This window comes from Conger conger, chromosome 2, assembly GCF_963514075.1.
Source record: "Conger conger chromosome 2, fConCon1.1, whole genome shotgun sequence".
In the NCBI taxonomy this organism is placed as follows: domain Eukaryota; kingdom Metazoa; phylum Chordata; class Actinopteri; order Anguilliformes; family Congridae; genus Conger; species Conger conger.
In genome coordinates this window covers 4784715-4799714 of record NC_083761.1, presented here as the reverse complement: position 1 = coordinate 4799714, position 15000 = coordinate 4784715, and the positions used below count along the sequence as shown (strand labels likewise).

Sequence of the window (15000 nt, the reverse complement as noted above, 5' to 3'; positions counted from 1 at the left end):
GAACTTTGGTCAAGAACTCACCATTCATCTTGAGAGCAGGAGATACAGACAGCTAAACCAAAGGCTCCAATTCACACCCTCACCCTCACAGCCACACACTAACATTCGTTTTCAGGACGGTGAATAGAACGACATTTTCACAAAGCTAAGCTCCCAGACCTTGACAGGATAATAATTAACCCACAGCTTCATTCCAAAGGGATCCAGGAAGTATTCACTGCAATCCTCTGTGTACATGCCACACATACCATCGTAAAAATGAGATTTACACCTTGATTTTGTCCTGGGCTCTACAGTGCTCCCATTGAAGGAGCATTTGCTCCCGAGTTATTTTTCCAACGATGGCTTCACAGGTTTGTTTTTAGCACACTAATTATTTATCTACTAATTGGCGTGCTAATTGGGACATCAACTTCGGAGCACATGTGCTCCTTGGAAAAGAATGATAGCACAGCGTTCGGCAGAAGTAAACACGGCTGTTAAGGTTGCAGTGCTAAGGGCCGCAGCGAGGATGGGTCTACCCGTCAGAGAGGACACTGAACACCCACCTGAGCGCAGGTGGCCGTTTTGGTAGCACGGCTTTGTGCTCTGGGTGTAGATGTCTCTCTGAGATGAGGCCGGGGAAAGCTGAGCTACGAAACCAGGAAACAGGAAAAAAAACAAACAAAAAATACAACATCGGGAGAGGCAGACGCAACAGAGGAAAAATCATGAGAACAGAAAAAAAAACTACTTACTGAGGGCATAACCAATAAAAAGAGTAAAATGAACAGGTGGAATAAAGGCGGTGTAAGGTGTAAGGTGGGCATGAGGTGGCTCAGATGTACCCTCACAGGAAGAGTGCATGCCAATCCCGCCATCTCACACGCCAAACTGACCTCTGAACTCTGACCTCTGACCTCTGACCCAACACCACAAAGCAGCACTCACCACACAACGCAGGGATTTGTGTGACTTTTTCCCTTATTAATACATTTTTATCAAATACATTTCAGACCCTAGGGGCCAGCTTCACAGACACTCAGTCATTAGATTAAGCTTAGTCCTGGACTAAATTGAGTCGAGTGTGGAGAATCTCGGTTCAAAACTCAATTTAGACTAGCTTCATTGAAACTGGCCCCAAATGTCAAGAGCTCTGATTTTGCTTTGTTGCAGAGCTTTTTCTCCTGCCCTCGGTTCTGATAAGAGAGCAAACATTCTTCTGTCCAAATAACAAAGTCCTCTGCCTCAGATATAAAGGAGCTGAAAAACGATTAAAGAATAATGAAATAAATCATATCAGTTCAGGAACAATAAATAAAAAGTGACTGTGCTCAAACAGACTAACAGCACAGAGCTTTGCTCGTGTGACAGAGTGCTGAGTGATGTTGGGGAGTCAACGCCATGTTCTCCGGAGAAAGGACTGGACTGAACACCGTGCAAGAGATGGCCAATGAACACCGTGCAGTGAGCCACCAGCCAATGAACACCGTGCAGTGAGCCACCAGCCAATGAACACCGTGCAGTGAGCCACCAGCCAATGAACACTGTGCAGTGAGCCACCAGCCAATGAACACCATGCAGTGAGCCACCAGCCAATGAACACTGTGCAGTGAGCCACCAGCCAATGAACACCGTGCAATTACCCACAAGCCAATGAACACTGTGTAATGAGCTACCAGCCAGTGAATACCATGCAATTAGCCACCAGCCAATGAACACTGTGCAATGAGACGGCAAATTTACACTGTGCAATTAGCCAACCATTGAATACCATGTAATGAGCAACCAGCCAATGAACACTGTGTAATGAACCAGCCAATGAACACCGTGCAACGAGCCACCCAATGAATACCATGTAATGAGCAACCAGCCAATGAACACCGTGCAATGAACTGGCCAATAAACACTGTGCATCGAGCCAGCCAATGAACACCGAGCAACAATTGAGCCAATGAACAGCACAGTCCTCCCTTTCGATCGCCATGGTCACACACAAACCGGAATAATGGCTCAGACGCTAATCTCTGGTAAACTCGGAAATGTACACGATCTTCCTTCAACCGTTCCAAAAATCTACCAGGCAGTGGATTTTCACATTTATAGCATTGGGGTCAATCATTTTAGCTCTACGGCGAATTTCAATTTGTCGAATTCAAAACGAAGAAACAAATTCCTTTTCTCTTTCGGCCATTTTCGTTTCCAGCGCGAAGAGCCACTGAACACAGTGCGATCAATGAGAGGCCTGCCCATTAGCCCTCAATATCCAGCTGTCCGTCTTTACACTGCAGAATTTCAGATTAAGGCACATTTCACCGCGGAGTGTTTGTCTTTATCTTTTATTCATAAGGCCTTCGTCAATTATGAAAAAGGGCTGAATTAGGTAAGGCGGTGAAACACCGCGTGTACAGTGCTCAGCGGGACGGGATGGTACAGAGGGCCGCAGGGGCCACGTCTTCCGCCTGCCCTTCTGCTTACCCAAAAGCTCCAAGCGATCCTTGGCCATGATCAGGTTGGTGGTCATCTTGGCCTGCAGACGTTTGGCGCGTTCAGACTTCTCCCCTGAGGAAGAAAGGCACCGTGAGGGGAGGGGGGGAAAACAGAACAATAAAGCGCAGAGGGGACACAGAGAAATGTACTGAAATTCAATAAGTACGGAGAAGGATAGTGAGGTATGAGCTCACCTTGACCCATGATCTCTATGGCAATTCCCTTCTCCAGTTCAGAGATCCCTTTCTTGTACCACTGCACCGCCTGCTCTTTGTGACCTGGAAGTACAAAGCCCAGTACTGGGGTGAGCACAGGGTCAACGCTGACTCTGAAACATGACCCTTTTCCTTTTGACAAAGGTGGTGAGTGGACAGTAGTAATAAAGCGTTTTATCATAACATCGGCACACAAGGTCCCCGAATTACAGCGGTAGGCACACGTCCAGAAAATTAACAAAGACTCGCGAAGGAAATAATATCAACACACTAACACAGCACACACAGTCAGAAAAAGGTTTCTGAAGATCTGTCAGTACACACACGCACGGGCACATGCACACGCACACGCACACACGTGTTGCTAGTATGTCAAATATGAGTCCGGCTATTTTATGGGTCAAATACTTAATTCTGAAATGCATTAACGCTACTGACACCATAAAATGCCCACAGATTACTGCTTGACCCCAGTCTGGTGACGATCATACTGTATTTGTCTCGGTCAGCAACAGTTCCTCAGTGCACCGATATCCATGTTCACTGACGATAGTCACCAGACACTCGCAGACTATCGACTGTGGTGAGCAACAGTCACACCTCCACAGCCACACTGACACCAGGCCAGCTAGCGCAGGCGTCTATGCAGGCTTTTACTGCCACTGCTAACTCCGGGCATCCTCGTTAATCAATTGGCCAAATAAATCAACAACTGTTTAACCGTTTAACCAGTCTTTATCCGTCACTCAAGACCTTCAGCTTAAAACAGGGGTGCACAACAAGGGCCGATCCTTTTAAGGATTTTGTGCCAACCTCTGCTCTTAATTATTTAATTGACTCAATCATATCTTATCTGACATGTGTATGAGCACCGGCTACAGCTGCAGACTGCAGGTGTATCGTAATGATTTTACTGTGCTCACGTACAGGCTTGAACCAGGGTAATTTATAGAGCTCAGCAAATTAAAAACAAGGCAACTGGTTGAAACAAAAACCAGTATGCAGACTAGCCCTCGAGGACCGGAGTTGTGCACCCCTGCCTTAAAAGGTCAAGAAATAAATAATTGGGCGAATTACATAATTGAGAGCATCTGTTGGCATGGAATTCAGAAAGGGACACAACATAAACTAGCGCCCGCCAAAGCGCTCAACTTCCGCGCTTGCGCACGCGCCGTGGACGTCGGGGCTGCTGTCAAAGTAATCACCAACTTCAAGAAGAGGTGTCGTTGTCGAGGAAGAGGCGTCGTTGTCGAGGAGTCGACATCACTCCACCTGTCTCCACAGTGCGTCGGGCTGTCACCGCTAGGCTTGGCTAACTGACGAATCGCAGCGAGTGACGGATACCTGGCGCGTTTAAGCGCCGCCATGTTCAATCGCCGCCGTCCATCAGCGGGGCGCTCATAATGAGGTTGCCGGCTCGCGGAGAGGGATTTTCTGCGCGATGGCACTTCTGTGTTCCCTCGCGGGAGGAAGGACGAGGCGACCGCTCGGGAAACAAAGGAGCCAGAAACGCGAGATGAATCGCCGCCTTTGTGTTCGTGCAGTGGGGAAAAAAATAAATAAAAAATCAGCCGTGATATTCCCCAGAACAACGAGGCTATACATCAACACTCCGGAGTCCAACGTAAAAATAACGCAGGCTGGGAATATCTCATGGCCTAGAGAAAAAATCTATACGATACAAATCTCAGAAATGATATTATAAGTTCATATATTCATACAAGTTCTTTAGCACACGGCAATAGTTCCCTATGCTTACTAGGTTGTGGATGGCTGTGTATTTCACAGTATTTCCCAAGCAGTAAGCAGTCTGCACATAGCCCAAGTGTACATTTGTTTATTCTAGGTTTCGATTAGTTAAGTGCATGTCTATTAAGCAGGTTGCGGCCTGTATCATGAAGCAGGATTAAGGAGTTAGCTGGATTGCGGCACAGAGTAAAACCCAGAACAGCTCTTTTTACTTCAGTCTATGTTCCAGATTTGTGAGGGTTTCTGGGTTTTCCCGAGTGCAGTTACCCAGCAAAGTCCATAAACCCTTCTTCATGATAAAGGCCCCTGGTCACTGATCATGAAAAGGCATTGCTCCGTGCTTAAATCTTCTTATGCTGTTTCTACAATGGGTCCCTATGGGAAGGTTTTTTACGATGAACTGTTGTTAGATAGTCGTTAGATAGTCAACATTGTTAGTTACGAAACCAAAGGTTTATTTGGGCTAGATATGGTGTCAATGCAGAGAAAAAAAAGAAGAAAAAAAAACCTATTAATCACAGTTGTTCACCACGGCACATGCGCAGTGTCTTTAAATTGAACTCTTTCTCCGGCTTTTCTCAGTACAACAGTCGACGTCTCAGAACAACTACGCACGCTCATGGCCCTTCCCGACCTCTTGTACGGCGAGGATAAAGCGGAATAGGAAGCGATAGTTGAGATTGCCATCTTCCTCCTTTACCATCATTGCTCGTCCCGGATTGACTGAGACAGCAGTTCCTGCAGGCCGACTCTGGCCCGGCCACGGTCGATCAAACCGAGCCCAGAACAAAAGCATGCAGGGGCCCACATTCCCAAAACAGAATAACCACACACCACTAATGGCTACACATGACTACACAGGAAACCCGACTGTCTAAACAGAGGATCTCAATCGCTATAGTTTATGATCTGCAATGCTAGAAAATAGATTAATTAAACAACTGTTGTGGCTGTGGCTCCACTGTATCCACAAAGCCACAACATATCCACTCTTTTCGGCAAGAGAAAAAAAACCTTCCACTTCTACTATGTTTTAGCTTCTGTAACAAGGCATACCTTTCAGAGGGGCCTTGGGATGAAAGGTTGCATTCAATATGATCTCCGTTGAATTTAACTCCCAACGACTACACACTGAATTAAATAAGCACCCATTCATACACACACCCACACACCGACGGCGATTGGCTGCCATGCCAAGGCGCCGACCAGCTCGTCAGGAGCATTTGGGGGTTAGGTGTCTTGCTCAGGGACACAGCCCGGGCGGGGGATCGAACCGGCAACCCTCCGACTGCCAGACGACTGCTCTTACTGCCTGAGCCATGTCGCCCCATGTTAGTATATTTGGAAAGTTGAGTTTTTCTAGTGCAAATTGCCAGCGGGATTCATGAGCATGAAAGATATCTATCCGGGTAAGTGAAAATATACTTTCACTTCATTATTGGGTGACCTGCCCCTTTAAGCCTCGTCAGCAGTACAGGGCCCATCAGTGCCATAGCTCCCATCAGTGCAGTGTGTCCTTGCACAGACACGGTCTTTCGTACACCGCCGGGGGGGTTCACAGTCACCGTCACCCCGAATCACGCTGGGCTGCGTTCACTCATGCGCGCAGGGGCACACCGATTGGGCCACTCAGGCCACCGGCCCCACCCACGCTACCCGTCAGAATCGTGTCTCCAAGGCAACCTCAGAGAGGTGCCCCAACATCAGGACGGACACCTAGAAAAGGACATTTTCAAAAAGTCACAGTCCAGAACAGGGGCACTGAGGCCAATAGGGTTCATGCGGGTTCACTGTAGCCCTTTAGCAGGGAATACTAGACCGTTGCTTCCACCATAAAAATCATCCACCAGTTCAGACGAGTTCACCATTTGATCAACTGCTTTAACCTATTAATACAATAACTTGATACGGTTATTTAGCTGACACTTCTATCCAAAGCGACTTACAGTAGTTATACCAAGCAGCCAGCCCTCCCTGGAGCAATGCGGGGTTAAGGGCCTTGCTCAAGGGAACAACAGCTGCACTGATCTTATTGTGGCTACACTGGGGCTTGAACCTCCAACCTTCCTGGTCCCAGGCAAGCAACTTAGCTGCTAGGCAACAGGCACCTTAGCCACTAGGCCAGAGGCTGTATCACTCACATGAGCGGAGCAACAACATAAACCTGTGCAGCCTGTAACACTCCAACACCACCGGTCAAGGCTAACGTCCGATCTCAAACCCCTCAAAGAAGCTCGATTTCATCTACAGAGGACAGTTGCGCTGTCCCATAGAGAACAGCACAGGGACGTCAGAAAATGCAACCGTGGCCACATTGGTAAACATGACGCTAAAGTCAGGCGTCTCACTGGATAACACCCTGAAGGCACTCACACTCCCTGCTCCACTCGCAGTTTGATCGCAACAAAATGGAGATTCATGCCCTCACATGCCTGCATCAGACCATACTAGAAGAAACGACTTTTAATCAACAAGTAAATGTGAATGCTGCATTCAACGCCATAGGCACGTTTGGTTTCATAATACAGCACACTGAATACAGTAGGTGGCAATCGCATTGCATCGCACCTTTGCGATTAAAACATGCTCAACGTTATTGATTAAACCACAAACATAAAATAAATCATCCAAATGAATTTGACCCCAACATGCAAAAAAGTACTTGAGGATAATTTGAGATACATTATTATTACGGTGTTCTCCATAAGGGGTGATTGACGGCGTCTACTTTCGATATTCAACGTGACAATGATTTGAGGTTGAGCAGTTATTGTTAAAATCAGATGATCTTAAAAATTGCCTGGTCTGAAATGTTGGAACTTGCGAACACTCAAATCTGCAGTAGGATATATACAACTCGGCGATCATGATTCTGCACAGGTGTGGGAAAACTGACCTACATACATTATTACTCTGCAACTGCCTGCCTTGAATCATTAATTCACCTTTTATGTAATGCTTAATAGTTAAATATTACGTCTAGCCTGTTCAAGGCCCTCGCAGTCTCGTACAGTTGAACGTACTTGCACTAGCGAGCCACGAAAAAACAGGCAGTCGACACTTCCTGGTTTTCGGTTTAAAACGCTGCGCAAGGCTCGCATGGCCGTAATATGAATCGTGTCAATAAGTACAGTGTGTGTATAACAAGCTAGCCTAGACTAGCGTCACATTGGGATTGTGTTTAAAATAATGAACCAGCATAGAGGCGACTATCATTCGAGTGCTTACTCAATTGCAGACTGACCCCGAAAATAGTTGTTTACATACAGACGTGCGCGCGCACACGCACGCACACACACACACACACACACACACACACACACGTACTACTGTGACAGAACATTGTGACTGACATTGGCTCCTGATACAAAAGAAACATACAAACTGCACAGATAGCTAACCAACTAGCTAAGCTAATCACATGAAATTCGGTTACCTTTACAAACATGTTGTCACTCGAGGGTTTAGCGATATATAGCCTACCCGACTTACCAAACATGCACATATTTAGCTGGTGGTGCACTGTCAGCCAGCTAACTTATATGGCTGTGTCGCCTTGCTAAAAAGACAACATTATAGTGTTATAGTGTTAACTATTAATAAACGAATAAACTGTCAGACAAACTGTGTTGGCTTTCGGTTTGTTGACATAAAGACAACAAAGTAACGAGACCCATGACTGCTCTTCGAAGCAGAGCTACCATTCTAACCTTTTTCATCCTCGTCAATCCTCAGCGCTACTGAGATGTATTCGAAGGCCTGCTTGTGGTGGTTGCGGATCAGCTCGCCGGTGTCCTCGTATTCCCCGCCGCCGACGTCCTCCGGGCGCTTGGCTCGCACCGCCATGGCCCTGGAGAGCCGCTCGCAAACCCAGGCGAACAGTTTGCCCAAGTACAGGGCGATCACCCGGAACAGCGCAAACACCGCCAGCAGTGGGTAGGAAAAATAGAACAAATTCCGCTTATGGAGCGACACCTGATCGGGGGCGTCGCCTTCCGGTGCGGCGCTGGTGCAGGCGGGGCCCTTCTTCTTTCTGCCTCGTCCACCCGGAGAATTCATTCACCTGGCTCGCCGTCGCCTCCATAACACATAACGGGCAAGCCGGTTGGACCTGGGCGTCACTCCACGCGCCCGACCACAGGCTTTAAATAAACATCTATCGACTTGCGCCGACGCGAGCTAAAGATAAGGGGCGTTTCATGGTTTCGCTCATAGGCTCTTTAACAATGCTGTCAAACGAAAGAAAAATGGAGGTGGGTGGGATTTGTGTGTGCACAATTTTGCCGTCTCAGTACGCATGCGTCCGTGTGGTCTATTCCAGTGGTTCCCAAACTCGGCCCTGGGGCACCCCAGTGTGTGTGTGCTGGTTTTCCTTCCAACCACAATTTCAATCCCTGAATTTGTTTAATTTGTCTTAATTAGACTCGTCGTGTTTAGATTGATTATTTACCCTCCTATGCCACATTATAGAAATTGTCATGCATGTCATGAACTGAACTGATCATGTTACTTATTTTCAATTCAAATTAAAAACGGATGTGAATCAATAGGCTCTTAACTGGTAAAATTACAACTGTCCACTGAAACCTAGAAGATAATGAAGAATTAAAAGATAAAGCAAATGTTAACAAGCCAAACATGCATTGTTAACAAGTTTAAGGAATTTATTTTTGAAAGAAATTAAACATGTCAACAACCCGATTCGGAGCATATTGATTAATCTCAGTCTTCCATTTGATCAAAATAGATATTTTTCTGTAACACAATAAGCACAATATTAACATGGAATGTTTTTCTTAATAGCAAGCATAGCTATTTTTGGACATAATATGGCTTAGGAGGGTAAGAAATCCCTCTAATGATGAAAAGCACACGATTAACAATTTGTTAAATTTCTGGGATTGCAAACATGGTTAGAACAAAAACCATCATACACAGGGATGACCCAGGACCAAATATGGGAGCCACTGGTCTCGTATCATCAAAAGCACATTGCATTCAAGACCCATCGTGGTTTTGTACAATACAAGACTGAGACATACCACTCACTGTGTTGTCAAGTGTTTTGTTCAATCTGATTACAAGTAAAGATGGGTCCTTTCGCTGTTTGTTCTTTGTTCTGATTACAAGAAAAGATTGGCCCCTTTCTTATTGTGGCCAATCAGCAAAACAATAGTCTATCCTTCACATTATGGGCATAGTCTTTATAATGTATCTTCTGCAGTTCATTTTTGGCCAAATGGCAGCTTGCTATAACTGCACTTGAATGAATGAGTTTTGATATTATATCAGACTTTGTAATGTGTCTCCATGGGACTCTCCATTTCCAGGGCAATAACATAGTTAAGTATGCTGTCACAATCTTCCAAGTGACAGGATTCCTTTCCGTCTGAATTTGTTGTATACCTGCACAGTAAGTATGTTTATAAACATGCCCATGGATCTATGGATAAATCTTCACATTGTTTAAGTTTGTCTCCAAAGTAATGCAAAGTAGAGTTTGGCCCAAGCAAGACTGGAGAATGAAGATCATTTTTTCACTATACTTCCTCTTCTGAGAACGGACCACTGTGGACAAGACAATTAACGCGAATTTCCTATTTTCAGTCGAAAGCTAAGGATGGTTTTACTGGGTTAACCTCGAAAACTAAAAAAAAAAAACACTTGGGTACGATTAATTTACAGGTCCTGTACAACATTATTCAACAGAAATAACTGCGAAAAAATACAATCAGCCAGCGACTAACATCCTTTCAGAAAAGAGCTCATTTCAGACTTGTACGTGTGGTTTTCTTCAACAGTTTTTATGTTTTAAGATTCATGCTATCACGAATAGCCAATCAGAACCTGACTTTTCTATATCTTTGGTGTGATTGGGCAGCTGGTTGAGCCCACGGCGCGTTGAAAGCATACAACAAACATGGCGGACGGTAAGTAAATTGTTGCAAGATCTGAAGCTTGGTATTGTCTTGTTAAATAGTTACCGTTGTCCAAAAAGGCTCATCTATAACACATGTGCTATTACCAAATCACATGTAGCAGAAAACCTATTTGAGAAAAGCCGAGTCACAGCGAGGGAGGCCATGCGTTGTAACCATCGGAACAAACGTGATGGAGTTGATTAGCTAGCTAGGTAGCTAATATCGGCGGTAGCTAGCTACACATTAAGCATGAATGGAGAATGGACGTGGCTAGCTGCTAGCTAGCTAGCGTTCAGGATTTTATTGCGGGATGACTAGCTAGCTCCACATTTTTTCTTCAGCCAAATGACAATTGTTGCTTTCGACTGAAACGTAAACGCCACCGGTCTCGTTGTAATGAAAGCTTCGATAACTTGTACATCACGCTAGCTAGCAGCTTCTACCTTGCTAATATTGGCTAACATTAGTTAGCGAACTTGGTTACCTAGTTGCTATGTGTAGCTGACTTATGCTGTCTGTTTTAGCAAAGAAAAGTATATGTTCCTATCAGTCTACAGTCTATGCAGTGTACACTATATCTACACCATAATTCATTGCCCAATTTCATATAGCTAGGCAATTCGCAGGTGTTCACCATCTTGCTAACGAACAATAGTTGGTTGTGCAGCATGTTAGCAAGCTAATTCTAGGAGCCCAGAGCTCAGTGATAGTTTGTATTTGGTTGCCAAGTGATATCTGTCACGATATGGACTTGATCAGCGTAGAAAGGATGCGAGCCATATTTACCCACATAACTGTATACGAATATTTTACCGTTTTGTGCATTTCCATGTACAAGTAGGGCGCATGAACAATGTTTGTGATCTAGTTGGGAGTTATTTTATACTTACTTAGTACTTCTATCTCTGCAATCTAATTCACATGGGTGTAGCAGGCTGTATATATGCACAGTATTTAATTATGTACATAAATTATCATCTGTTGCATTTGCCTTTTTAATATAGTCGTAGTGACTACATTTTAATATGTATAATTTTACCGTTTTTGTTTATCTCATTAGATCACACTGACGCGGACCAAAGCATGGAAGGACCTACGCCTGTAAGCTGGTTAATGGGAATCTAAGCGCCTTCATTCACTCATTTTGCCGGCGTTTGTATTTAATAACATTTGTCTCTTAATTAAAATTTTAGGTTGCTGAAAACCCACATGCAGAGTATGGTCTCACAGAAAATGTTCAGGTACAGAATATTTTATATTTCATTCATTATTTTATTGTCCGTTTTGTGTGTATTCAGAGCTATTTTTTTTACGTTGCTGCACCCTTCCTCGCCAAAGATAATAATAATAGTAATAGCCTAATAAAAATCTTCGACAGAGAATAGCGGAGAGCGAGAAGTCCAACGCAGAAAAGGTTTCTAAACAGAAAGTGGATCTGCAGTCTCTTCCCACGCGCGCATACTTGGATCAGACGGTAGTGCCCATACTACTGCAGGGACTCTCGGTACTGGCCAAGGAAAGGTACATTGTGAATTAACCTTATTGTTTTAAGTCTAAATATTAATAAAAGTAAAATGTTTAACTAAATATTACATTAATGTGAGGTTAATGTAATTGATTAATGTAATGTAATGTAATTGATGCTGACTTACACCATGCACATTGGCTTGTAAAATTTGGGCGCCAAAGACTAGACCATGTTTTAATTCTTATCTCAACTCTCAACGCTCTTTTCTTTCAGACCTCCAAATCCCATAGAATTTTTAGCCGCCTATCTCCTGAAGAACAAGTCGCAATTTGAAGATCGGAATTGACTTCCTGGAGGCACCGGTGGCGCCCAGCTGTGGCTATATATACTTCCTTGTTTTTATTAAGTGAGGACATGTGACATTTTCTTTCTGCTCAATAACTTAGTTTTCAAAACATCTTAAATAAAATAGTTGTTGCAGAACGCCTTTTGTTTGTAGTGGTTTATGTTGAAAATAAATAAACAAAGACAACCACGTGTGAATATTCTAGTAAAATTATTCTTTTGGCAGTTCTATAAGTGTGTGTTGAGTTTAATGATATACTTGCATTGGATGTATATCTCATGTCAACAAGAGAAAATACAATATGTAACATCTGAGATTTGTTCAACCCACTTCTTTGTAAATTAAATGACAAATTAAGTGAAAATAGTGAGTTCACACAGCTTACCAGATCTGCTCATAGTTTTGACAGGTTGTTGACATTTAAAATCCCATATTGGACACTTTTCCAGTGTTTTATTTTAGGTCCTGATATCCATAAGAAGATGTTTGTGTGGTTTTAAGTACCAGCATCTCTCATGAGCTTTAGCAAGAACAGGCTATTTCAGTGACTGTGTCTTTAAGGCTGATCGCTATCAGTGAACCTCTGTTCTGATTGGCTGGCTAGCTCCAGGAACTGAATGCTGTTTGTTCCGAACGCTGGGATTCGTTCCTGCTACAAGGTGGGCAAATTATGAATGAGTAAATTGTCGCGCTGTCGTAACTTCACGTAACTCCAAACGGCTCATTTAAATTCACATTTTATTCATACAGATTTATTTGGCGATTGTGTTTTAATAGCACCTTCAACTCCACATCTCAAGAGAAATGTAATTTTCCACAACCTTTAACCTGCATTACTTCAATAACATATTTTACATAGGCCGTGTAAAGGGATGGATCGTGAACACAATGCTAATATAGGCTAAATGTTAAAGTCCGTGTATACAGATTGATGAAAGCTTCCTTTTCCAGTTTACAAATAACCACAGAAGTGCCCAGCGGCTCGTTGCTAAGCGTTTTATTAGAGCACAACATTTAAAACGGTACATGACAACCCCGCTGGAGGGCACGAGTTACTCGAGTACACCTTCAAATATAAAATAAATTTAAATATTGCACCTTTATTAAATTCTAGAAAATATATTTTTCATTATAAATATATGGTCAGAGTGTGCAATCCAAATCATTCATCCAGCAGGTCAGTACTACCAGAGCCAAAACAATCTTTTTCAGACGATGGTCCCAACTGCTCTCAGATGTGCACAGTTCGCCCGTGTGTTTTTTTGTGCGAGAGGGATCTTGCACTATGAGGGATCTTGCACTATGTACAAGCCTGTGTAGAGGACCTTTAGGCGTAAGAAAGACACACATCCTCACCTGAATCAAAGCACATCTTCCTACCTCAAAAGGTAATGGAAATGGAAAGATAAACCCTCCGGATATCGCAACAGTGTACGGTCATTCTGAACATTCCCCTCACCCAAACGGGCCCTAGGTCTAGTGCTTTTCTGCACTGTGGGTTACAGATTTAGGCACTGACCCTGTTGTAATTGGCAGCTTGTTTTGTGTGTGTGTGTGTGTGTGTGTTTTACACCTTTAAAGATATATTTTACCTTTTAATGTTATTTCAGGTTTGGTGTGTGTGTGTGTGTGTGTGTTTGGCCCAGACACATTCTGTGTATGAAGGATATTTACTTTGTGACCTACCGGCCGCTGCTTGTACAGCGGTTCTGTACCTCCAGACCCACGACGCTAGCCACTCAGACAAGTGACATCAGCTCAGGAGGTAAGAGCGGTCATCTGGCAGTTTGAGCCTTGCTGGTTCGTTCTCCCACCCTGGGTGTGTTGAAGTGTCCCCGAGCACATAACCCCCAATTGCTCCCAACGAGCTAATTAGTGCCTTGCATGGCAGCCTTTCACAATTGGCAACTGAGTGTGTGTGTGTGAGAATGGGTGAATTAGAGGCAGTAATTGTGGAGCACTTTGGGTAAAAGCGCGATATAAGTGCAGTCTATTTATCCAACAGTGGCAGAACCAATGGCAGGCTTGTGCTTGGACTGCCATTTTAGCAGCATTTATCTCTTCAACCTGCTACAGCCATGGTCAGGGGGGTCACCAGTAGAGGGGTCAGCACACTGCAGTACTACAGCGGATCAACACAATGTCCTTCAGGGGTGCCATCAATACTGGATGGATTAAAGTAAACATTTTTGCGATGTAGGGTTTGGGAGCCCAGAGATATGATCCACAGGGACCACACGTTGGTATGTTTGTACATTACCTTCAGAAAATTAGATCCAATATTATAACCCGAATCGTTTCCTATGGCACATGAGACCTGAATTTGCTGCACTTGTAGAAGCACAGGCACAATATGATAAAACTGATACTTCAGTTGATAAGTGTGAATAAATGCTATAATTTCTTGTGTGGCCTCTGCCAACGTAATGTTGCTGCACAAACTGCTTTGGAGTTACTTGAAGTATATTTTCTTGATTTACACCACAAATTTCAATTCGGGATAGGCATCAGGAATATCTGTTCCAATAACAGAAGTGTCTTGGCATCTAAAATATCTTTCATTGAACACAAGATGTGTCTGGGTCAATCAAAAAGGACACCAAAACTGAAATACATTAAAAAATATATATATATATGAAAATGAACTATCCCATTAGCATTGTCCAAGTCCAAAAAGCCCATCTGAAAATAATTGTGGCACATACTATACATTCATGTAAATTTATGCTCCTTAATCACAGAGAGAACACATTTCATTAGGCAGCACTAGTAACAGCATGATCTGTCAAACTTCAAGCTTGTGCGTGTTTCATATACAGTATTGTACCCACA

General features: G+C 43.8%; 2 protein-coding genes across 4 annotated transcripts in view; one reads left to right on the top strand and one right to left on the bottom strand.

The window, feature by feature from the left end:
• The window catches only part of spast (spastin), a 21106-nt gene extending 12436 nt beyond the window's left edge, over window positions 1-8670 (bottom strand). The window contains exons 1-4 of one of the 2 annotated variants that reach the window (XM_061231040.1): window positions 8144-8670; window positions 2664-2747; window positions 2458-2541; window positions 549-632 (exon numbers count right to left, since the gene is read on the bottom strand). In XM_061231040.1, coding sequence (XP_061087024.1) covers window positions 549-632; window positions 2458-2541; window positions 2664-2747; window positions 8144-8492 — 601 coding nt within the window. In that variant the 5' untranslated portion in view covers window positions 8493-8670. The remainder of the gene's footprint in view (window positions 1-548; window positions 633-2457; window positions 2542-2663; window positions 2748-8143) is intronic. The other variant, XM_061231041.1, reaches the window with a different exon arrangement.
• Window positions 8671-10314: 1644 nt separating this feature from the next.
• On the top strand, window positions 10315-12365 carry dpy30 (dpy-30 histone methyltransferase complex regulatory subunit). Of its 2 annotated transcripts, none has more exons than XM_061231043.1 (5): window positions 10315-10363; window positions 11415-11455; window positions 11548-11595; window positions 11733-11875; window positions 12096-12365. In XM_061231043.1, the coding sequence occupies exons 1-5, from the start codon at window positions 10354-10356 to the stop codon at window positions 12166-12168; spliced, it is 315 nt and encodes a 104-aa protein (XP_061087027.1). In that variant the 5' UTR covers window positions 10315-10353; the 3' UTR covers window positions 12169-12365. The 2 variants fall into 2 exon arrangements, with proteins under 2 accessions (XP_061087027.1, XP_061087028.1); XM_061231044.1 differs by lacking the exon at window positions 10315-10363 and adding an exon at window positions 10381-10566.
• The last annotated feature ends 2635 nt before the right edge of the window (window positions 12366-15000 follow it).